This window comes from Limulus polyphemus, unplaced genomic scaffold, assembly GCF_000517525.1.
Source record: "Limulus polyphemus unplaced genomic scaffold, Limulus_polyphemus-2.1.2 Scaffold4277, whole genome shotgun sequence".
In the NCBI taxonomy this organism is placed as follows: Eukaryota; Metazoa; Arthropoda; class Merostomata; order Xiphosura; family Limulidae; genus Limulus; species Limulus polyphemus.
In genome coordinates this window covers 28,674-47,327 of record NW_013669887.1, presented here as the reverse complement: position 1 = coordinate 47,327, position 18,654 = coordinate 28,674, and the positions used below count along the sequence as shown (strand labels likewise).

General features: G+C 31.8%; 2 protein-coding genes across 3 annotated transcripts in view; one reads left to right on the top strand and one right to left on the bottom strand.

Annotated features, from left to right (window-relative positions):
- Window positions 1-1,323, top strand: part of LOC106470900 (centrin-3-like) — a 9,728-nt gene extending 8,405 nt beyond the window's left edge. For both annotated transcript variants that reach the window (XM_013931477.2, XM_022399535.1), the window contains one exon: window positions 1,012-1,323. In XM_013931477.2, coding sequence (XP_013786931.1) covers window positions 1,012-1,058 — 47 coding nt within the window. In that variant the 3' untranslated portion in view covers window positions 1,059-1,323. The remainder of the gene's footprint in view (window positions 1-1,011) is intronic.
- Window positions 1,324-5,973: 4,650 nt separating this feature from the next.
- The window catches only part of LOC106470899 (protein lifeguard 1-like), a 40,189-nt gene continuing 27,508 nt past the window's right edge, over window positions 5,974-18,654 (bottom strand). The window contains exons 8-11 of the mRNA XM_013931476.2: window positions 15,533-15,574; window positions 14,067-14,156; window positions 12,660-12,707; window positions 5,974-8,839 (exon numbers count right to left, since the gene is read on the bottom strand). Coding sequence (XP_013786930.1) covers window positions 8,687-8,839; window positions 12,660-12,707; window positions 14,067-14,156; window positions 15,533-15,574 — 333 coding nt within the window. The 3' untranslated portion in view covers window positions 5,974-8,686. The remainder of the gene's footprint in view (window positions 8,840-12,659; window positions 12,708-14,066; window positions 14,157-15,532; window positions 15,575-18,654) is intronic.

Genomic DNA, 18,654 nt, shown 5'->3' with positions numbered 1-18,654 from the left:
ATTCTTGAATGAAAGAGGCATAATTTATATTTATTTCCTAATTCTTTATGGTGATTACAAGATCAGTCAGATCTACTGAATCCGTACAGAGATTCCTTAGTGAAAATAACGGATAAAATATAAAGTTTTTATCTTAAGAAATGTTTGTTAATTATCTGGACATTATAAATATTTCTCGGGTGAAATTTTAAAATTTTCTGATGCATAAAAGTGTTTTTAATCTTAAAATGAAAAATTACTTTGCATGTTGGATAGGCAACATGCGAAAAGAAAAAAAGATATGAGAAAAACAATTTGCTAAACAAACCTTAAGACTTAATAAAAAAATCTTGTATTATGTGTATGAAATCATTGTAATGTTTACTGATAATTGGCCGAATTTGTTAACATATGCTTAGTAATTTAAAAGTTATAGCATGAAAACTATAATAAGCACAAAATGGTTATAAGGTCGGTCCCAGGGACCGAGCCTGTGCTGAAAGAGTTAAAAGGTTGATCCTTTCATTTACTGGTAGCATTATTTTCTCCTAAAAATTGGTGATACAATAAAAGGTTGATCCCTGCTGTATTTAATCAAGAGTATCATATCCCTTTAAATAATAGTGACACAATGAATGTTTGATTCCTCTTTTATTTAGTTAGAGCACTACTTTTCTTTAAACAGTGGCGATATAATGAAAGGTTGCCACCCTCCCCTTAGTTAATTGCAAAGAAACAGAATTTAAAAAGGAAAAACAAAATGTGTTATAGTAGTATGCATATACTTGGGAAAATTGATTTTTTTTCATAGAACATTTTTCAGTCAAAGAAAACTTGCAAGCAATCTGTGTTTCTCAATTATGCATGTTATTATGTTTAAGCAAGGGAATGATAGCATACAATTGTAATTAGGTAATGTATTTATTTTTTAAGTTTTTGATGAGTTTGGTAGAGTAAAATACATGCTATGCATTTTTTTATTCCTACATTTAATTTTGTAAATGCTTACATATCAAAATGTTTTTTTTTTAGTAAATGAAGAGGAGTTCTTGACTATTATGTTGGGAGATGATATATGAATAGTTCGTTGAAATCTGCCTTTCATTTCAATAATGAATGATTTCATCAGGCCAAGTTATAAAGAAAAGTTACTTTTTTTCTGTGACAATATTGGAAAGTGTTTTTGTTAAGGTATGTGTTTTTATTCTTTTCATAAATTATGAGTAAATGTGAATTGTTTTATTAAGTATATATTGTACACTCACTAGCTCGCAAAACCAGATATTTTGTATTTATGTTGTGAAACTTTATTAATAAATTATATTGAACAAGAATTTCATTTATTTTTTAGATTTTAATATTTGATGAAGAAGTAATTACTGTAGTATTCCACCATTTTGAAGTACAGTTATGTTTTATTTAGTGGTTACTTTATGAAAGGTTAGGTGATCATGCTTACAAATCTATAAACTCACGGGCTTTAGCTATATCTGTACAGGATGGTGCAGAAGTTACTATATATTTGGTATTAAAGAAATTATTGTGAAGGCAGTATTGAAACCAGTTTAATTATTGTTTGTTTCAGAGTAAGATATTGGAAACTATATGTTTCACCGAGAACATAGTTTATATTAACAAGTTTCAATACTTTCCCAAAGATCTTGTGACAATGTTAGTTTTGAAACTTTTTATTAATTTAATCATAAATTTGTTAATGCTCCTAAGATTTCCGCAATACCAAAATTATTACCTCCTATAGTTTGCAATCAAATGCTTACTTTGGTATACACATATCACTATGACAAACTGAAAAATAATATGTTGCAATTAAATTTTCACCATAATTACTTAAATTATGTATTAAAGAATAAAGGTATATAAGATGGAGATTTTGCCTTTTGGCAGAAAGGAATAAGAATACTACCATCCTGGTTGTAGATGACTCACCTTTGACATTTGTATATGTATGTAAGGAAAGTGTTAAGTATGTATTCTCAAGGCAAAGTTACAGCATGCACAAGCAAAAAATGGATTGTTGTATCCACTAGTTTATATATTATGTTCACCTTTGGTCTGCATCTTGCTGATAGGCAACATAATGATGTAGCAGTTAACTGTAACATATACCAAAGTGATTTCTCCTGGATACAGATATAGATATAGGATTTAGGGATTCAATGAATCTTCTTCAGAAACTAGGTGTGAAAAACCCATATTCTGTTCTTTTTGTAAAAGGGGCATAACTAGTATCCTATGTGTGAGACCACTCTTTCAAGGCTTAGAACAGAAGTGCAGTTGATTATGATAGAAGCAATAATTGGTTTTAGAAAACCATGGAAGCCATTGGACATAGTATTTACCAGACTGTGGGTTCCTTTTTGAGGGATTATGCGAAAATTGTCAGTGTTTTTTTACAACAGTTATTGGCCTACTCTTTTACAAAACGCAGAAGTTAATTCTGCTAACATACAATTGCTTGACCCAGTGACAGAACCAAACACACTCCAGAAGGCTATAGAGGTGAGACTTTTAATGTAAAGGACTGAAACAGGGGATGCAGCTTTGTACATTCCACAGTTGTCTGAAGAATGTATGGAGTCATTGACATTTCTAGCTGAAGCAGGCAGTATTGTTTCGTAAGAACGTTTATCTGAGTAAGGATTGTATAATGTGTGGTTCAATAGTGAAAGGGATGATTTTCTCTGTGCAAAGACTCAGTTTCACCATGCTCTCTCTCTGGATTCAGTGGTAATGCTCAAACACGAGTAGTGGGGTGTTGTGCACGCAGCTTCAGTAATATACACATCTCTACGAGGTGTGACGAGACCAAACGATGTTTGTACACGTAAAACATTGTACAAAACTACAAGCATTGCATTATTAAGTAGTAGTAGAACGGTTTTACATGTTGTGTCGTGTTCCAATGCGGATATTGAAGAAATTATGAGTTTTATTTCTTAAATCTGATAACCCTTTGTTTACTATGTTTCCTAAGTGGAAACCGTATTATGATCATGGCAGGAAATACAATAAAGAGTGGGAAAAAACATTCCCATGGTTACAAAAAGAAAGTGGCAAAACAAAAGGAGAAACTTGCCTTACAGGAAGAAGAAGGAGATGAAACTTACCAATTTTCTTGTAATTTGAGGAGAGTTATTTCGCTTCTTAGTGTGTTTTAATTTTAATTAATTTATTATATATTATAATAAATGAAAAAATATATATTTTTAAGCTAAATTTTTATTTTATAGTAGTGTTTTGTATGGAGTTTAGGAGTTGGCCTTTTTTTAACCATTAATTTGGCCATAAATCTCCCCGACCATCTGGCAACCCTGACACACACTTGCGTTTCCTAACAAGTAGGCAGATATAAAATTCAGGGCAATGGAACATTTGCTATATTAACAATGACCATAGAGTTCAAAACTGCCTTTCCAAGCCTTTATTCTCCATTCAAAGGTGACTTTCCTGGTTCTGCTACATAAGAAATTATTAATTTCTATTCTATTAAACATTTAATTCTAAGTGAGAAAGAGGTTATTGTTATTATGTGATTAATTTGTACCGATACTATACATCAAACTTCACTTAGTATTAATTTCTGATAGTTATGCTTCGTATGCAGTTTTGAATTTTTATTTATTTGCATTAATTCATAAGTTATATAAAAGTTAGTTTATTATTTTGGGGGGGGGGGGCTTATAAGTCGCTTTGATTAAGGTATTATTGTTTAAATTGACTCTTCTATTTAGTTAGTTTATTTTTTTTGGGGGGGGCTTATAAGTCGCTTTAATTAAGCTATTATTGTTTAAATTGATTCTTCTATTTAGTTAGTTTATTTTTTTTGGGGGGGGCTTATAAGTTGCTTTAATTAAGCTATTATTGTTTAAATTGACTCTTCTATTTAGTTAGTTTATTTTTTTTGGGGGGGGCTTATAAGTTGCTTTAATTAAGCTATTATTGTTTGAATTGACTCTTCTACTTAGATTTTTTATCACTAAGGTTAATATGGACAGATTTGTTATCAGGCTAAGTTGTTTGTGGGCCTCTGATGTCACATTAAGATCAACACACGACTAGATGACAACTATTAGTAACTTCATAATAAGAACTGGACCATCAAAGCTTTCTCATCATTACAACTTCACACAGTAAACATAATTAACCCTTATGATGTATTAAGCAGATATATCTTCACGAAAACCTTTCCTTCCACTGCGACAAGTAAATTTACCCCATGGCTTCACAAAAGACTAGGAAAGATCAAATTCCTAATCTAATTTTTTTTGTTAATAATTGACACTTTTTGAAAACCAGCCTGATATGCTTTATGCACCAAAAGGGTTAACTTTGACATGGAATACATTTGGTGGAAGTGCTTTCTTTCTTTTGTTCTGTATCTAGCCCTATGCATCATTTATTAGCTATTTTCACCAATGATTGAAGTATCATAGCATGCCTTTCCTATATTGTTTGCTTGGCTAAAGAAATGCAAGGCATCATACAGAGTTTGGCTCACCATGTTAACAGACAAATACTGAAGTAGTGTATAAAAAAAAGTGTCAAATTTAGCAGTTTACTGCTAGACTATTTATTACAGTAATTTTAAAGACATTTTATTCTGCTCAAACACATGGGGATATTGATTTAATGATAAATGAACATCTTAAAATTAAACACAAAAAATCTTTAATTCTAATTATTTTTTATGGAAAAACCCAGATATGCCATTACGGATGGAGCATGAAGTTGTTTATGATGCTTCATTATTAAGTATATTTTATTCCAGTGAAATAAGGATGACAAATAATTTAAAAATTATGAAAGATACCCACAACAAACTTTTTAAATTATTGACGGATGTAAAGTCCTTAATCTGTAATATCTGTTTGACCTTGATATACTAGGTATAAAACCTACATTTGTGTAAAGCAGTGGAAGTTCTAAGGAGGGAAGACGTGACTGATCGACAAGTAAAGCAATTTTGCTGATTAAATCTGGTAATATATCAACTACCAGTATAATGCTAGATTTGTAAAATAAATAATTAAAATCTCATTAATAGAACTAAACATAACTTTTGTGGAGTCAATTAAGAGCTTCAGAATCAAGAAAATGGGAAAACTTGTATCTTAATGAATTGATATGTAACGAAACATGATGTATACTGAAAGTCTAGTTATGTTCCAAAATTTTATTGTAAGAAATTATCCGAATTTCATCTTTCATCCTGTTTTTTAAAACCTGAAATAAGGATATGGTTTTGTGAAAGCAGAGAACTTCAGAATAAATATGATAGAGATCAGCACAAACAGCATTTCCAATGCCATCTAGTGAGCACTGATAGTAAAAAAAAAATTCAGGCAAGAAATGGTTTGTCTAGATATTTTTTTTGAAACATAAAGGGCACCCAAACACGAGTTTCTTTGGCAAGTAGCAGAAGGGGTTAATTACATTTTCTGGAGCTTTTTTTTTCTTTTTACTTGCGTGATTAGTTTTACAGTTGGTGGATAAATATTTTGTGGTAATACTAAGTATAAAACTTTTGTGTAAAACACAAAGTTTAAAATGTATACTATGAATATGGCTTTAGTGTAATATTTTGTAATATTGTTTAAAAATATTTAAATATCTTTTCAATGAAACATTTTCTCTCTCCCATATTTAAAGTTATCCATCATAAAAAAAACTTTTGAAAAACATCTATTTGTGCGAGTATATAATTTTTCTTGTTGATGAAAACAGATAAATAATTTAACATTTTCAGAACTTTATTAATTGAACAATCACACCTACAGTAATATGTATAACATCTCGTTAAATATCTACACAACCACACGTACCACATTGCTAACTAACGATTGAAATTGAACCAAAATTTGACACGTATAATGTGTTGGATGTGATATTATTTGTAAAACTATTGTAGAAGAATATTCCCCAACTTAGCACGTACGTAATCCTTAATTATACATGGAAACATAATTAAAGATCTGTCTTATAACATAAATATCTTTAATGCACATAACATTTATGTTACGTGTGTGCCATTTTAAATACAACTTTCAATGGAAAAACAAAATAGCAGTAACTAAATTTTATTAGACACATGTAGCAATGAACACATTTTTAGATGACAATATTTCCGTACATAATATTGAGTCAACATTTCTTTACTATTACAAATTAATAAAAACTTAAACTTAACATTTTGAAGTAAATATATAAATATACTATTCTTTTGCTTAGTTTTAGAACACATTATTTCACAATATCCATTAATGCTTAACAAAAGCCTATTACAGTGTGAACTTTGGGTACATTTTTTAACACTTTCTACTATACACAATATATTACTTGTCTTTAATAACAACAGCAACAAGTGTACTTGAGTAAGGAAGTACATCATACTAATATAATAATAGGTAGGCAAACAAGGATTTATAAGCATAAGGAAAAGTTTTATTGAACATACTATATGTTTCAACATTAATAAAACTCTTACAAGTCGGTACTTGCTTACCTATTATTAACAATATAGCAAGTCGGAAAGCTGTGGTGTAATTTAAGTACTGCTCAGTGGGAGTTGAATGAAGATAAAAACCAGAAAATATATGACTAGTTGAATAAAAGAAAGAAAATACTCTATACAAAGCTTCTACAAAAAATGAAGCACAATAATATTGATTATCTAAAATAATAATAATACTTAACTAAATGTTGAGGAAAACTGCACAACTTTCAGTTGCTGGAGAAAAGTTATGTTTACAATAGTGTTTGTTTTATTACAAACTAAATATGTATTGCAAGTATAGTGAAATAATAAATTTCTTAGCTTATATCTGCAAGATAGATAAAAAGCATTTGATAATTAACATTCATCTTCTTCCAAGTTAATTTCATTCATACACATATAAATTTCCACTCTCCTTTCAATTAAGTGTAAAAAATACAAATGTAAGTCACAGATTTGTAATACAAAACATAAACTTAACTTTTTAGCAGCAAGATATTTGTTTTATTTATTATTTGTCCCATTAATGTGGGTAATATAACCACCACCACTAATAAGCAATATATTTCAATAGATAGCACATCTAAGAGATGTAACATATATAATTCTTGACATCAATATTTACAATCTGTAGAAACAAAACAATCATTCAAGGTTTTGAATTATTTGGTTTCTTGTGTATTCTCCACCTTAAAATATACATTCTTTAACGTATAAATGTAAAAAAAATAAAGTTGTAAATTAAAACTTATTCAAAAATCACAATTAACAAGTACAAATAAACATCTACTTTTGCAAAAACAAAACTTGTTTCTCGTGTGACATAGTTCACTGAATAAGGGATCTTCAATTGAGATCAAATTATATTTTTGTTGAAATTCAAGACTGAGTAGAAACTTGAAACATATTTCAAAAATTAAATGAAAAATTTTGAATATTAAATGACTCTACAGTATGATAAAAATATGAAAAAAAACACACACACACACATAGTGATTTTGACTAATTCATTGGAAACATTTAATCCTCTTTGTAACTACATATTTTTCAACAACTAGAGAATGGACTAAAGTTTGCTTTATAGCTCAACATCATTATATCATACCTTTTATTTCTCAGGCTTCTCTATAAATTTGTGTAAAGTCTACATTTAACTTCTTAAAAAACTATTACTTCCTTATGAAGATGCAGAACTCCTTTAAAAAACTGCAACATAAGTGATTTTTAATATCTAGCTGGCAAGATGCTGTTGTTTGATTTAGGCATTTTGAGAGCAGCTTTAAATCTTAGTAACTACGGTACACCTTAAGTGACTAATAAAACGTTTTTATGTTGTACAAAAAAAAAAGTTAGAACCTTAAATGGACTATGTAAGGTGGAATGTCATCCCAAGTACCAAGGCTTATTACTATTGCAGCTATTGGATAACAGTTTTTCTTTTAATTTAGAACTTCTATGGAGCTAGCATCTGGAGAAGGCTCATGGCCAAAAATATTTGTATTGTTTTTCTTCTAATATATTTAAGAAATAAATTAAAAACGGTTTTTATATATTGCAAGTAGTGTGACTTATTAAGTCTCTATTACTATTCAATAAAGGTTCCAACATATATTTCAGATCCATGTATATTACAGCAATATTTTTATCTTTCAAAAGTGATATTTATTGAAGTGAACTGTATAGAAATGATTTGGTAAACTGATTCGAAGACTAATAACGGTTGGTGACAGCTTGAATGGGTAATGAAGAAAAACTTTAATATAAGTTTAACATAACAGAAAATGTACAACCTTTTCGACAAGGTTTTGTAATCATCATCATGATTCGAAAATACTTGTTATCAAGGAATTATTAGTAAAATGTGATACAAGCTGAGTTTTTTTGTGAATTAATACTAAAAATTGTTATTTAGGAAAAACAAAACATTTCCTGTACAATTGCTTTGAAAGTTACACTAAGATGAAAACAAAGACTTTAAATTATTAAAGACTGAAGTTATTTCTAATTATGATGTTTAAATTGGCAATAATTTTCCATAAACAGCATTAATATCTTAGTTATATTTCTTTGATGATTAGAAGTTTAACTAGATTTCTTTCCATATGCTCCAAGTTTTACAGCAGAGATAACATTTCAAAAATAACTTGAACAGCACAGAGCTTTCTTAATATCATTCAAATGGTGAGAAACTGTTTAGCGCCTGGCATAACTAACAAGCTGAAGAATGAAGAGAAACAAGTTGATGATGTCCAAGTACAGGTTAAGGGCTGCAAAGATGTACTCTTCTGGAGAAATGGAATACTTGTGTCTGCCACCTAACATCAGCTGAGTGTCGTACACGATGTACTAGTGGATCAAGTAAACAATGTTTCATTACCAAATGACTTCATTAATGTAATATAAACAAGAAAAAGATTAAAACAAACAATACAGAATATCACACAACTCTGTAAATCTAACCATATGTTAATACAGATAAGTCAGTACGTGTTATTTTATGATCACACAGGTACTACAATAGAAGCACCATTACCACCTTCATACACTATAATCAAACATCACTAATATTGTTCAAGCATTACTCGTAAGTGACAAGTTAACTGTATACAAGGAATATTTACTTCACTTGCAGAACCGAACGTGTTAAAATACCAAACTTGTACTATTTATTGGTTATCTATTCAGATAACAAGATATTTGTACACTTGGAGATGGTATGTTCTCCACAAACAGGTTCCTCATAAATCTATTTAGATTAATATTGGAATAATGAATGCATACTTGTGTGTTAATTTTCAGTTTTTGGAAAATTGTCTTCTTATTGATAAATTTTGATTGTGCTACTTTTACTTATTAAGTATTGTTTGTTAAATTTTGTGCAAAGCTACTCAAATGCTATCTGCACTAGCCATCTCTAAATTTTGAAGTGATAGATTAGATAAAATGCAAGTTATCAAAGAATTAACATCAGACACCAATTCTTTTTAACCAAATAGTGGGATTTGAGTGTCACTCTTATGATTCACGACCACCCACAAAGAATAGAATGTTTTTTCTTTTCTTTGGCACTAACAGGGCATGAATCAGATCTATAATCCAGCATATTAACCACCGAGCCATGCTCGCTTCTGCTCATTAAGTAACCAGGGGAATCGTGGCTGGGAGACAGATGAGGCCATGGCCCCTCTTAGTGTTGTGGTCTGTTGGAAAAAAAATTATGAAGCTTTACTTGGCAATTGGCAAGAAGAACATCTTCTTTTCCATATATAGAAAAACCAAACAGTACCGTTCTGCAGTAGTTAAGTACCCGCAATTCTCAAGCCTAGCAAAATCAGGCCTATCAAAAGAAAGTAAAATTTAGCATACATAAACTAAAGGCTGAAAAGTCCAGTTCCAGTGTCAAATTTGTAAATGTTCTGAATTTATTAGGAATATTAACTATTTGACAAAGTTTTTCTCATATATAGAAGCTGTCATGTATATTACAGTAGTATATTTATCTTTTTTATAAGTGCATCTTCCAGACATACAAGGTATTTGGTGACACGTAGATTGTATGTACTTCACAAACACGTTCCTCATAAATCTATTTAAATTAATATACCATAGTAGGAACCATCACTAATCAGCAATATATTTCAACAGAAAGCACATCTAAGAGATGGTTTACTAAATAGAAGTGTAACCTATATAAGTAATGATCTAGAAATTTTGTGTAATAAATAGAAAATGAATATACATACCAGAATCAGTGAGTTAATGATTAAGTTAACTCGGTACCAGTTAGTTAGTTAGAGCTATTGCATGTGTGATTCAGTTAGAGTTAAACGGTGAGGGTTAGCGTGCCTGTGATTGAAATTCTGCAAGTTTTGTATTTGTAAATGTGAGTTAGGTGTATGTTAGTTACAGAGGTTTTGTTAAATGTTACTTGAGTTGTTGTGTTTGAAGTAAGGCCTATAAGTAAACACAGCCTGTAACAAATGTTACCTATTGAAGAAATAAAGTAATTCATGAACCACAATGTCTGGTGTTGCTGTGGAAGAACTTGGGACAGACCCCCACAGTTTGTTCTAAGATCTCTATCTGCAGAACTGAAATGACATCTAATATGCTGTTGTTATTGCCCCTGCAAATCCTTTTGTTGTGATCTTGAACTATTGGAAACTACAAAATCACTTACAACTTCAATAATAAGTAAACTAGGCTGTTTATTTCATTTATCCCATAAAGTGATAGAAAATATTACAGGATTCCTAATAAAAAATGAATTTCTAACAAATATTATACAACAAGTTATCTATGATTATTTAAATAAGAAGATCCTTCCTACATCATTCACGTGGGAAGTAGCAAAACACCAAAATACTTTTGTTTTATCATGCGTTGGAAAGAAGGTGATACAGATTAGATATCAGTTAAAACAAATAATCCATTAGAATTATCTGCAAGTAGAATTGAGATGCGTGTTTAAGCCTGTTTCTAGATTATAATATTTTTTGAGATATAAATTAGGGTATATGCTTATAAAACAACAAATGTAGTATATGAACAAAGGTGTCCTAAACGTAATATAGGTTCTACAACTAGAGCGTTGGCAACACATATACTTGAGCACACAAATCTGAGATCTACGTCATATTCAAGCATAAAGAGATATGCATTATATAAGTGTAATGAATCTATAAGTAGAGTAAATCTTAGCCAGGGCTAACAATAAAGGAAAGTATTAATTTATTAACAGATGAATGGACAACATGGTGTAGTTCACTTATTATTGAAGCTATGGAAAGCTAGTCCAGACCATTCACTTGTGGTTCTACACCATTCTTTCCTTTGGTAACATTGATAAAGTCAGTGATGAAAGCTACATATTGACTGGTACATCTACTGGACCAATTTCAGATCTTATGATGAACTATGAGGCTGCAAGTATGACAGCCTGCAGTTTCACTGCAAACCATAATGTCTGGTGTTGCTATGGGAGGACAGCCAATAGCAGAAGGAGTACCAAAAATATATGAAGAAACAGAAATTCATCACAGGTCTTAATATGGTAGCTAAACATATTATTCAAAATGCTTTTCCAGTCTTTTTTCAGCTAAACAAAATGCTAGCAGCACTTCTGGTGGGTTCCAAAAAGTGTGAACCCCATTTTTCAAAGTTAAAAAAATCATGAAAGACAAACTGTGGTCTACAATGGACCCAGAGCATCTTGACGTAATGTTACTTTTCGATGTGTAACACTGGCTATCAAGATTTCTGATGAAATAACTCCAGTGTTTACAAAGTTATTCTAATGAAGAAACTCCTTACTCCTTGTTTTACTACATTTTTCATTTACACATATATATATATATATACTCTTGTTATTGTATTTTTTCTAAATTAACAGTAGCACATGTTTATCTGATGTTCTCTGTCTTCAGTTATATTTGTTATAATTTTACTCTTTATGCCTAATATACACATACACTTTCTTGCTTTGCTTACGAAAACACTCAATACTCCAAATGTTATCTGATTGGCAAGTCAATCGGCCTCATTCTGAATTGTAGAATAACGATAATAATAATAGGGCCTAATACGCTATATGTTACACTGTCCCTAGTGATTTAGAATCTGTCAGAAACTTTTCATTGCTCGCAAGTTGGCTCAGCCCCATCTAAAAAGTCATGGCCATGATGTCACTGAGCATTTTATGTCTTTAGAAAGTTTTTAGCCTTACATACCAAAATGTTTTGTTGAAAAAATAGTCACACATGCAAAGAACAAATCATAAACCATGACATGAAATTCAATTTCTTAAAAAAGTATTAATTATATGTTAACAAGATAATTGTAAAAATGCAAGGATACTCAGATTCATTAAACTTATTTTTTAAATTCTATATAAAAAATTGTTTAAGGATTTTTGCTACAATTTCAATCTGATGTTTAAACCTTTTATGTATCCATATGATATATGAAGCTTCACAAAACAGAATCATTATAAAAAAATGACACAGAAGTATTAAATTCATTAGTTACTAAATTGTACACCTGAAAGTCTTGAATCACATTTTCAAACTGATATTTCTATTTATGAACAAGAAGTAACTTATATGAGAGAACTGTTTAACATACAAGCTACACTGTGTCCATAAGGTTATTTTTCAGACTAACTTACCAATGAAAAAATTAGAGCTCCAAGGGATGCGTAAACAATACCGACAACCTGTAAAAGAATAGAAACTGATGAAGACATATTAAACAATATACTTTATATCAACTTGCTTTTACCCCCCAAAAAGTGAGTTTCTTTATACATAAAAAATACTTACTAAAAACCATCATTTCAAGTAAATAAGAATGTACATATTAGTGTACCAAGTAAAAACAAAATAGATGTACAATATTTTTTAAGAAAGGGGAAAAAAAAAAGTGACAATTGTTTTATTTTTCACTTTAATATCCAACCAGAAACACTACTAGTTTTTGTTATTGTTTTTTCTTTCAGAGTCTGGTCAAATGAGAACTTTATTTAAAAAGAAAATGTTAAAAAACTCACACACCAAAAAGTATGGTAAAGCATACACTGAAAAATCAAACAGCTGTCCCACTCAATCTCGTTTATGCTTGTGTAAACAAGACACTGCTCTATGGTAGAGCACAGGAGAACAGTAACTTTTTACAACAATGTAAGGACTGTGATATTCACTGTAGGCCATAAAAAAAAAGAAGACAGGTTACAGTTGTTACAGAGGATTACCTAGAATAATGGGTAAGATTATTTCAAGTTCTTACCTTATGTTTGATACACAGTACTTGAATTTTCCCTACCAGGCTGTTTAACTTACCATTCTTTTCTGTGATAAAACAAACTAGCTTTGTGATAATAAGATCTCAATTGTTACAAACAAGCTACACAACAAAGTATTCAAGTTCATTGTTCTGATGTAACAATCAAACTTATGTATAACTAAGCAAGTTATCTTTGAGTTATTATTCAGAAATACAGGGGGGGGGGGGGTAGAGAAGCTGGCATTTGTTTAGGTAAAAAGCAGTGAGCAAAAGAAAGTTGCTTTTACAAGAAACTTAGTTTATTTGAAATTAATTTATGACATACCAACCTGTCTAATATTAATAGTTTTAACACCATTTTCCTGGGTTTTCAGATGTGTATGTGGTATGCAACTTTCTTCTTCATAACTAATATTAAAATTGTAATGGTATGATAATTCAAAACTAAGTTTGAAAAAACAAAACACATTATACTGAATAATAATTTCCCGAACCTTGGTTTTTTATTATTATGGAGCAAGATAAGATTTTACACTTCTTGTATAAATTCTAGTTTTAGAACACCATGTCTTTTTATGTTGTATAGTATGACCAAAATTTACTTTAAACAATATTCACAAAACTAAATTTGATATTTTCTACTTACCTATATGGTTGTACCAACTCCTGATCAAAACATAATTTTTTTTGACATAAAGAAAATACTGTAACTAAAACCTACGAGGAAAGGTGTACCCTCCTTTCCAACACCAAAATTTGCCATGCCCTTTTTTAATGATACAGCAATACTAACCCGTCCAGGAATGAAGATACAGATAAAGCCAAAACAAATCAAGATCAAGACTGCCACTAATAGAAACCCGCCACATGTGGTGAAGTCCCACTGTAAGATATTGAAAAAATAATCTGCACTTCATAATCTTTTCTAATTTATTTTGGATACTTACTACTACATGAGAGATAAAAAAAAAAAAGGTACATGACAACGAGCAAATAATTGAAAATTAAGGATTGTTTGTTTGAAGTTAAGCACAAAGCTAATAATGGTTGGAGACGGCTTTATTGGGTAATGAAAAGACAAAATCATGATGACAAAATCTTGTCGAAACGTTGTACATTTGCTGTTGTGTCATCATCATCATGATGACAAAACCTTGTCGAAACGTTGTACATTTGCTGTTGTGTTAAACTTACATTAAAGTTTTTCTTCATTACCCATTCAAGCCGTCTCCAACCATTATTACTCTCAAAGTGGGTTCCTCATCATCGAATTGAAGCACAAAGCTATTCAATGGGCTTTCTGTGCTCTGCCCACCATGGGTATCGAAACCCAGTTTCTGGTGTTTTAAGACCACAGACATACCACTGTGCCACTGGGGGCTAAAATTAAGGATGGTATTTATATTTTAATTTAAACATAATCAGATATGAACACATATTTGCTGATTATTATTCTTTACAAAAACAAAAAAAATCTATATCATTTTAGAATAATTTAAGCAAAACATGACTTCAGTTTTAATATAAAATTTCTTTGCTTTGCAGTAAGAAAATCAATAAGCAACTTCAACAGATATTCTTTAAAATACTTCTTCAGATGTTTGGCAGAAAAAATACACTTGATTAATTTCTGGCAAAACTATCAAAGCTGAAGAAAATAATGTATTTAGTAGGAAAACAAAAGAAAATAAGAAATTATCATTGATGTAACATTTTCTAGCATTGGGTGGGTTATTTTGGATTACTTGGTTAAACAATGAGAAGTCCAGTCCAGATAACTATAATGACTTAATTCATTTATTCAAAAAGGAACATTTGTTACAGGCTATGTTTACTTGTAGGACTTAGTTCAAACACAAAAGTTCAAATAACTTTTGATAGAACTTCTGAAAACTAGCATACACCTAACTCACATTTACAAATACAAAACTTACTTGCAGAATTTCATTCACAGCAACACTAACCCTCATTGTCTAACAAACTGAATTACAGATGCAATAACTCTCACCAACTAAATGGTACTGAATCAACTCAGTCATTAACTCACTGATTATGATACATATATTGTTGGTGTTTGTTAGTTAGTACGTACAATTTCTAGATCATTACATCAACATCAATGAAAAAGTACATTAATAAACATGCTGAGTTAAATTAACTCTAGTTTTTCACAGATAATGAAGGTGAAGATCAATCATTGTTAAAAACAGTTTGGATGATACAGTAATAATATATCTGAAAAAAAAGTATTTCACAAACCTTTGTTTGAAAAGCAAAAATGGTCAAACCTAGGGTTACTACCTGTAAAGAAAATAAAATCAGCAAATTCAAGTCATTTTGAGATTATAATTAAAAAACAACAACAACAAGATTTTAAGTCAAGAGTCAGATTTTTTCAGAATTCTGAAACCACACTTTAATATTCTGAAAACATGTAGGTTAAAGACCTTCCATAATGGCTAAATATCAATTTCCTTACTATACTTTTCATTACAAATTGTAATAAATAAAAGTAAAAAATGTTCACTAAATCCTACTTTACACTCGATTATATCATTGTGAGATAAGATTCACTGAACATAACTACAAGGGGTATAAATTGCAAGGCAAACAAAAGTGAATGAGTTAAAGTTTGCATACATTAACTAATGTATGTTCAATATCCACACTTCTATCTAAGTATAAAAAAAAAACAATGTATTTTTGTTAAAACTTTGCAACAATTTATAGATAATAATAATAACTGTTACTTAAAAACTAAATTAAATTCAAGCACACCACATACATAATTTATACCTAATCTACATTTTATGCCTTTTTTATTGTAAAAATTTACTATGTGAAGTACCAATGAGTATTCATTATTTTAGTAAAGTCAAAATTTTCCTTACCTGAAAATGTATTTCCAATAGATACTCACCTCTACTCACGTATTAGCTTCTTTTCCCCTTTGTTTGCAACTTCTGCCAAAGAGATTTGCAAGCTTTGAAAACTCCCATCTAATTTCACGTGAAACTATGTGAACTAGCACCACTGCATGATGACGTTATCATGCAGCAGAACCCTTCACCAATAGGAAAGCAACATGCCTCCATGTGCAATGACTCCATCTACATTTGGGCTCATGAATTCACATTCTTTGATGAGGCAATGAAGAAACGTGCACCGGAAAAATGGGAAGACTGGGTAGGAATGTGTGAAGAGAGAGTATCTATCAGAAATACATTTTCAGGTAAGGAAAATGTTAACTTCCAAAATGAATACTCACCTCTACACACAGATTAGCTAGAATCCCATGTTGAGATGGTGGAGGTACTGGTGCAAATATTATCTAGATGAGTTCCATTCAGAAAGTGACTGAAGGAAAATCCTGGGGTGTGACATCCAATGGTAGGGGCTCTTTAGGGGCAAACCTGTGGAAGATTGCATCTTGCCTCATCCAGGGTATAGGGCAGAAACACCACTCTGGTGCTAGGTTTTCTCATGATAGTCCCTGGAGTACATACAGTCTGGATTGGTTATAACAGTAACACAGATATATATATATATATATATTTAGAAATACTAAGAGGAAACCTCAAGTGATTTTGCAGTGGGCACTCGTAGAGCCAGGACAGATGATCTTAGTGCTTCCTATCATCCTGGCTTGATGTGGATTTTGGATAAGTATACCCTGGGAGGCAACACTAGCCCCCTAGTGGGATTCTATAGGTGAACAAATATTTTACACTCATCTGTCTATAGACAGAGGGTGGAACTGTGAATGGCCATAGGCAGAGGTCTAAATCTCTATGCAGATACAACAGCCAGGTGGAGCAGATATTGGGCAACAAGAGTTTGGAGTAGTCCACATGCCAGCCTGGAGAATAGAATCAAAGGTCAGTGAAAAAAGAATAGCTAGAGAATGTGGGAGGTGACAAATCTGATGAGTAGAGACACAAAGGAGCCTAGAATCAACCATCCTCAAAGAGGCATATACCAGAAGGATGAGCAGGCAGATCTATCCTGTAAGGGTGGAAAGAGAGTGATCTTTAGTAGAGGAGGGGTCATAAGGAATGAAATGATGGTGACTGGAACCCCAAAAGGAAGAAGAGCATGACAAAAACAACAGAGGGCCAGGACAGGACACAGGAGTCTGCCTGATACTGAATGAACATAGAAAAGGGATATAGAAGGAAAGGATATGGGATAAAGAAGTGACCACCGACCCTTGCCATGGAAGACTAAAGAAATGAAGTCCAGTTGGGATATATAATAAGGTAAGCATGGTTTAAAAGTGTTTGAGAGAAAACTATGGAATAGACATCTGAATAACAGTGACCTCAGACAAGGAGGAGAAGTACATGTCTAGGGAGAAATGATACACTGAACAAGTTGCTAGAGGTTCAATAGGGTCCTGGGTAAGAGCATGGAGAACCACAGTGAGATTCCAGTCAAGCAAAGAGGAGAATGGGGATGTTTGTGGATAAGAAAAAAGGTAGAAAGATTGGTGAAGAAAATATCCTGTGACATTGAGAAAGCAGGAGGTGGTAGAAAATCCCACCTGATAAGCCGTGATGAAATAGACAGACAAGCCATGATCAAACAGACATGTGAAAGAGGAGGTTATATGTTATAAAGAGGCTTGGATGAGAGAAGACAGATTAACAGAAACTAAGGATAGGATCACCAGTGAAGGGCCACCAATAAGACCCTACAAGGGGGTGTCCTAAATCAGACCAAGGACCTGATGGAGGAAGCAGAAAGGAGAACAGTCCTATGAAAAAACATGGGATTCAATTCTGACTGAGGACATAGCCAGGAATGAGGCACATGAGACCAAAGAGAGGAAGCATGGCTTTAAGGGGTGTGGCAAAAACATCTATATGGGGAGTAGCAAGTTGAAAGCAGGCCAAGGAAAAACTTGTGCGGGAAGGGACCATTCAGTGTGTAGGATACAGTCTCATTGAAAAGGACAGTCTGTGATGATATTCAATGCACCCAGAGCATGACAAATTATCAAACTCAGCTGGCTGGAATGGGTCCAAAGGAGGAGCTCCAATGTCAGAAAGAAGAGGGGCTTGGGGTGTGTGGCCCTTTGGTGGTTGACATGAAATACAACAGTGCAACTGTCCAAACAGATCAGAACTAAACAATCCATAAGGAGTAAAAGGAAATGTAAGGATGCCCAATGAATAGTAAGTAGTTCAAAGGATACAATAATTAGAGAACAATCCTTTAGGAACCAAGAGCCCGAAGACTGACCATCAGTTGAAAATGCTTCCCATTCTGAGAGAGAAATGTCCATAAATAAGTGAAGGTGTAGGAGGAGATAAGGGAGATGGTGTTGGAGTGGTCTAGCCAACAAGCATGATCTTCAAGAAGAGAAAGAGAGGAGCATC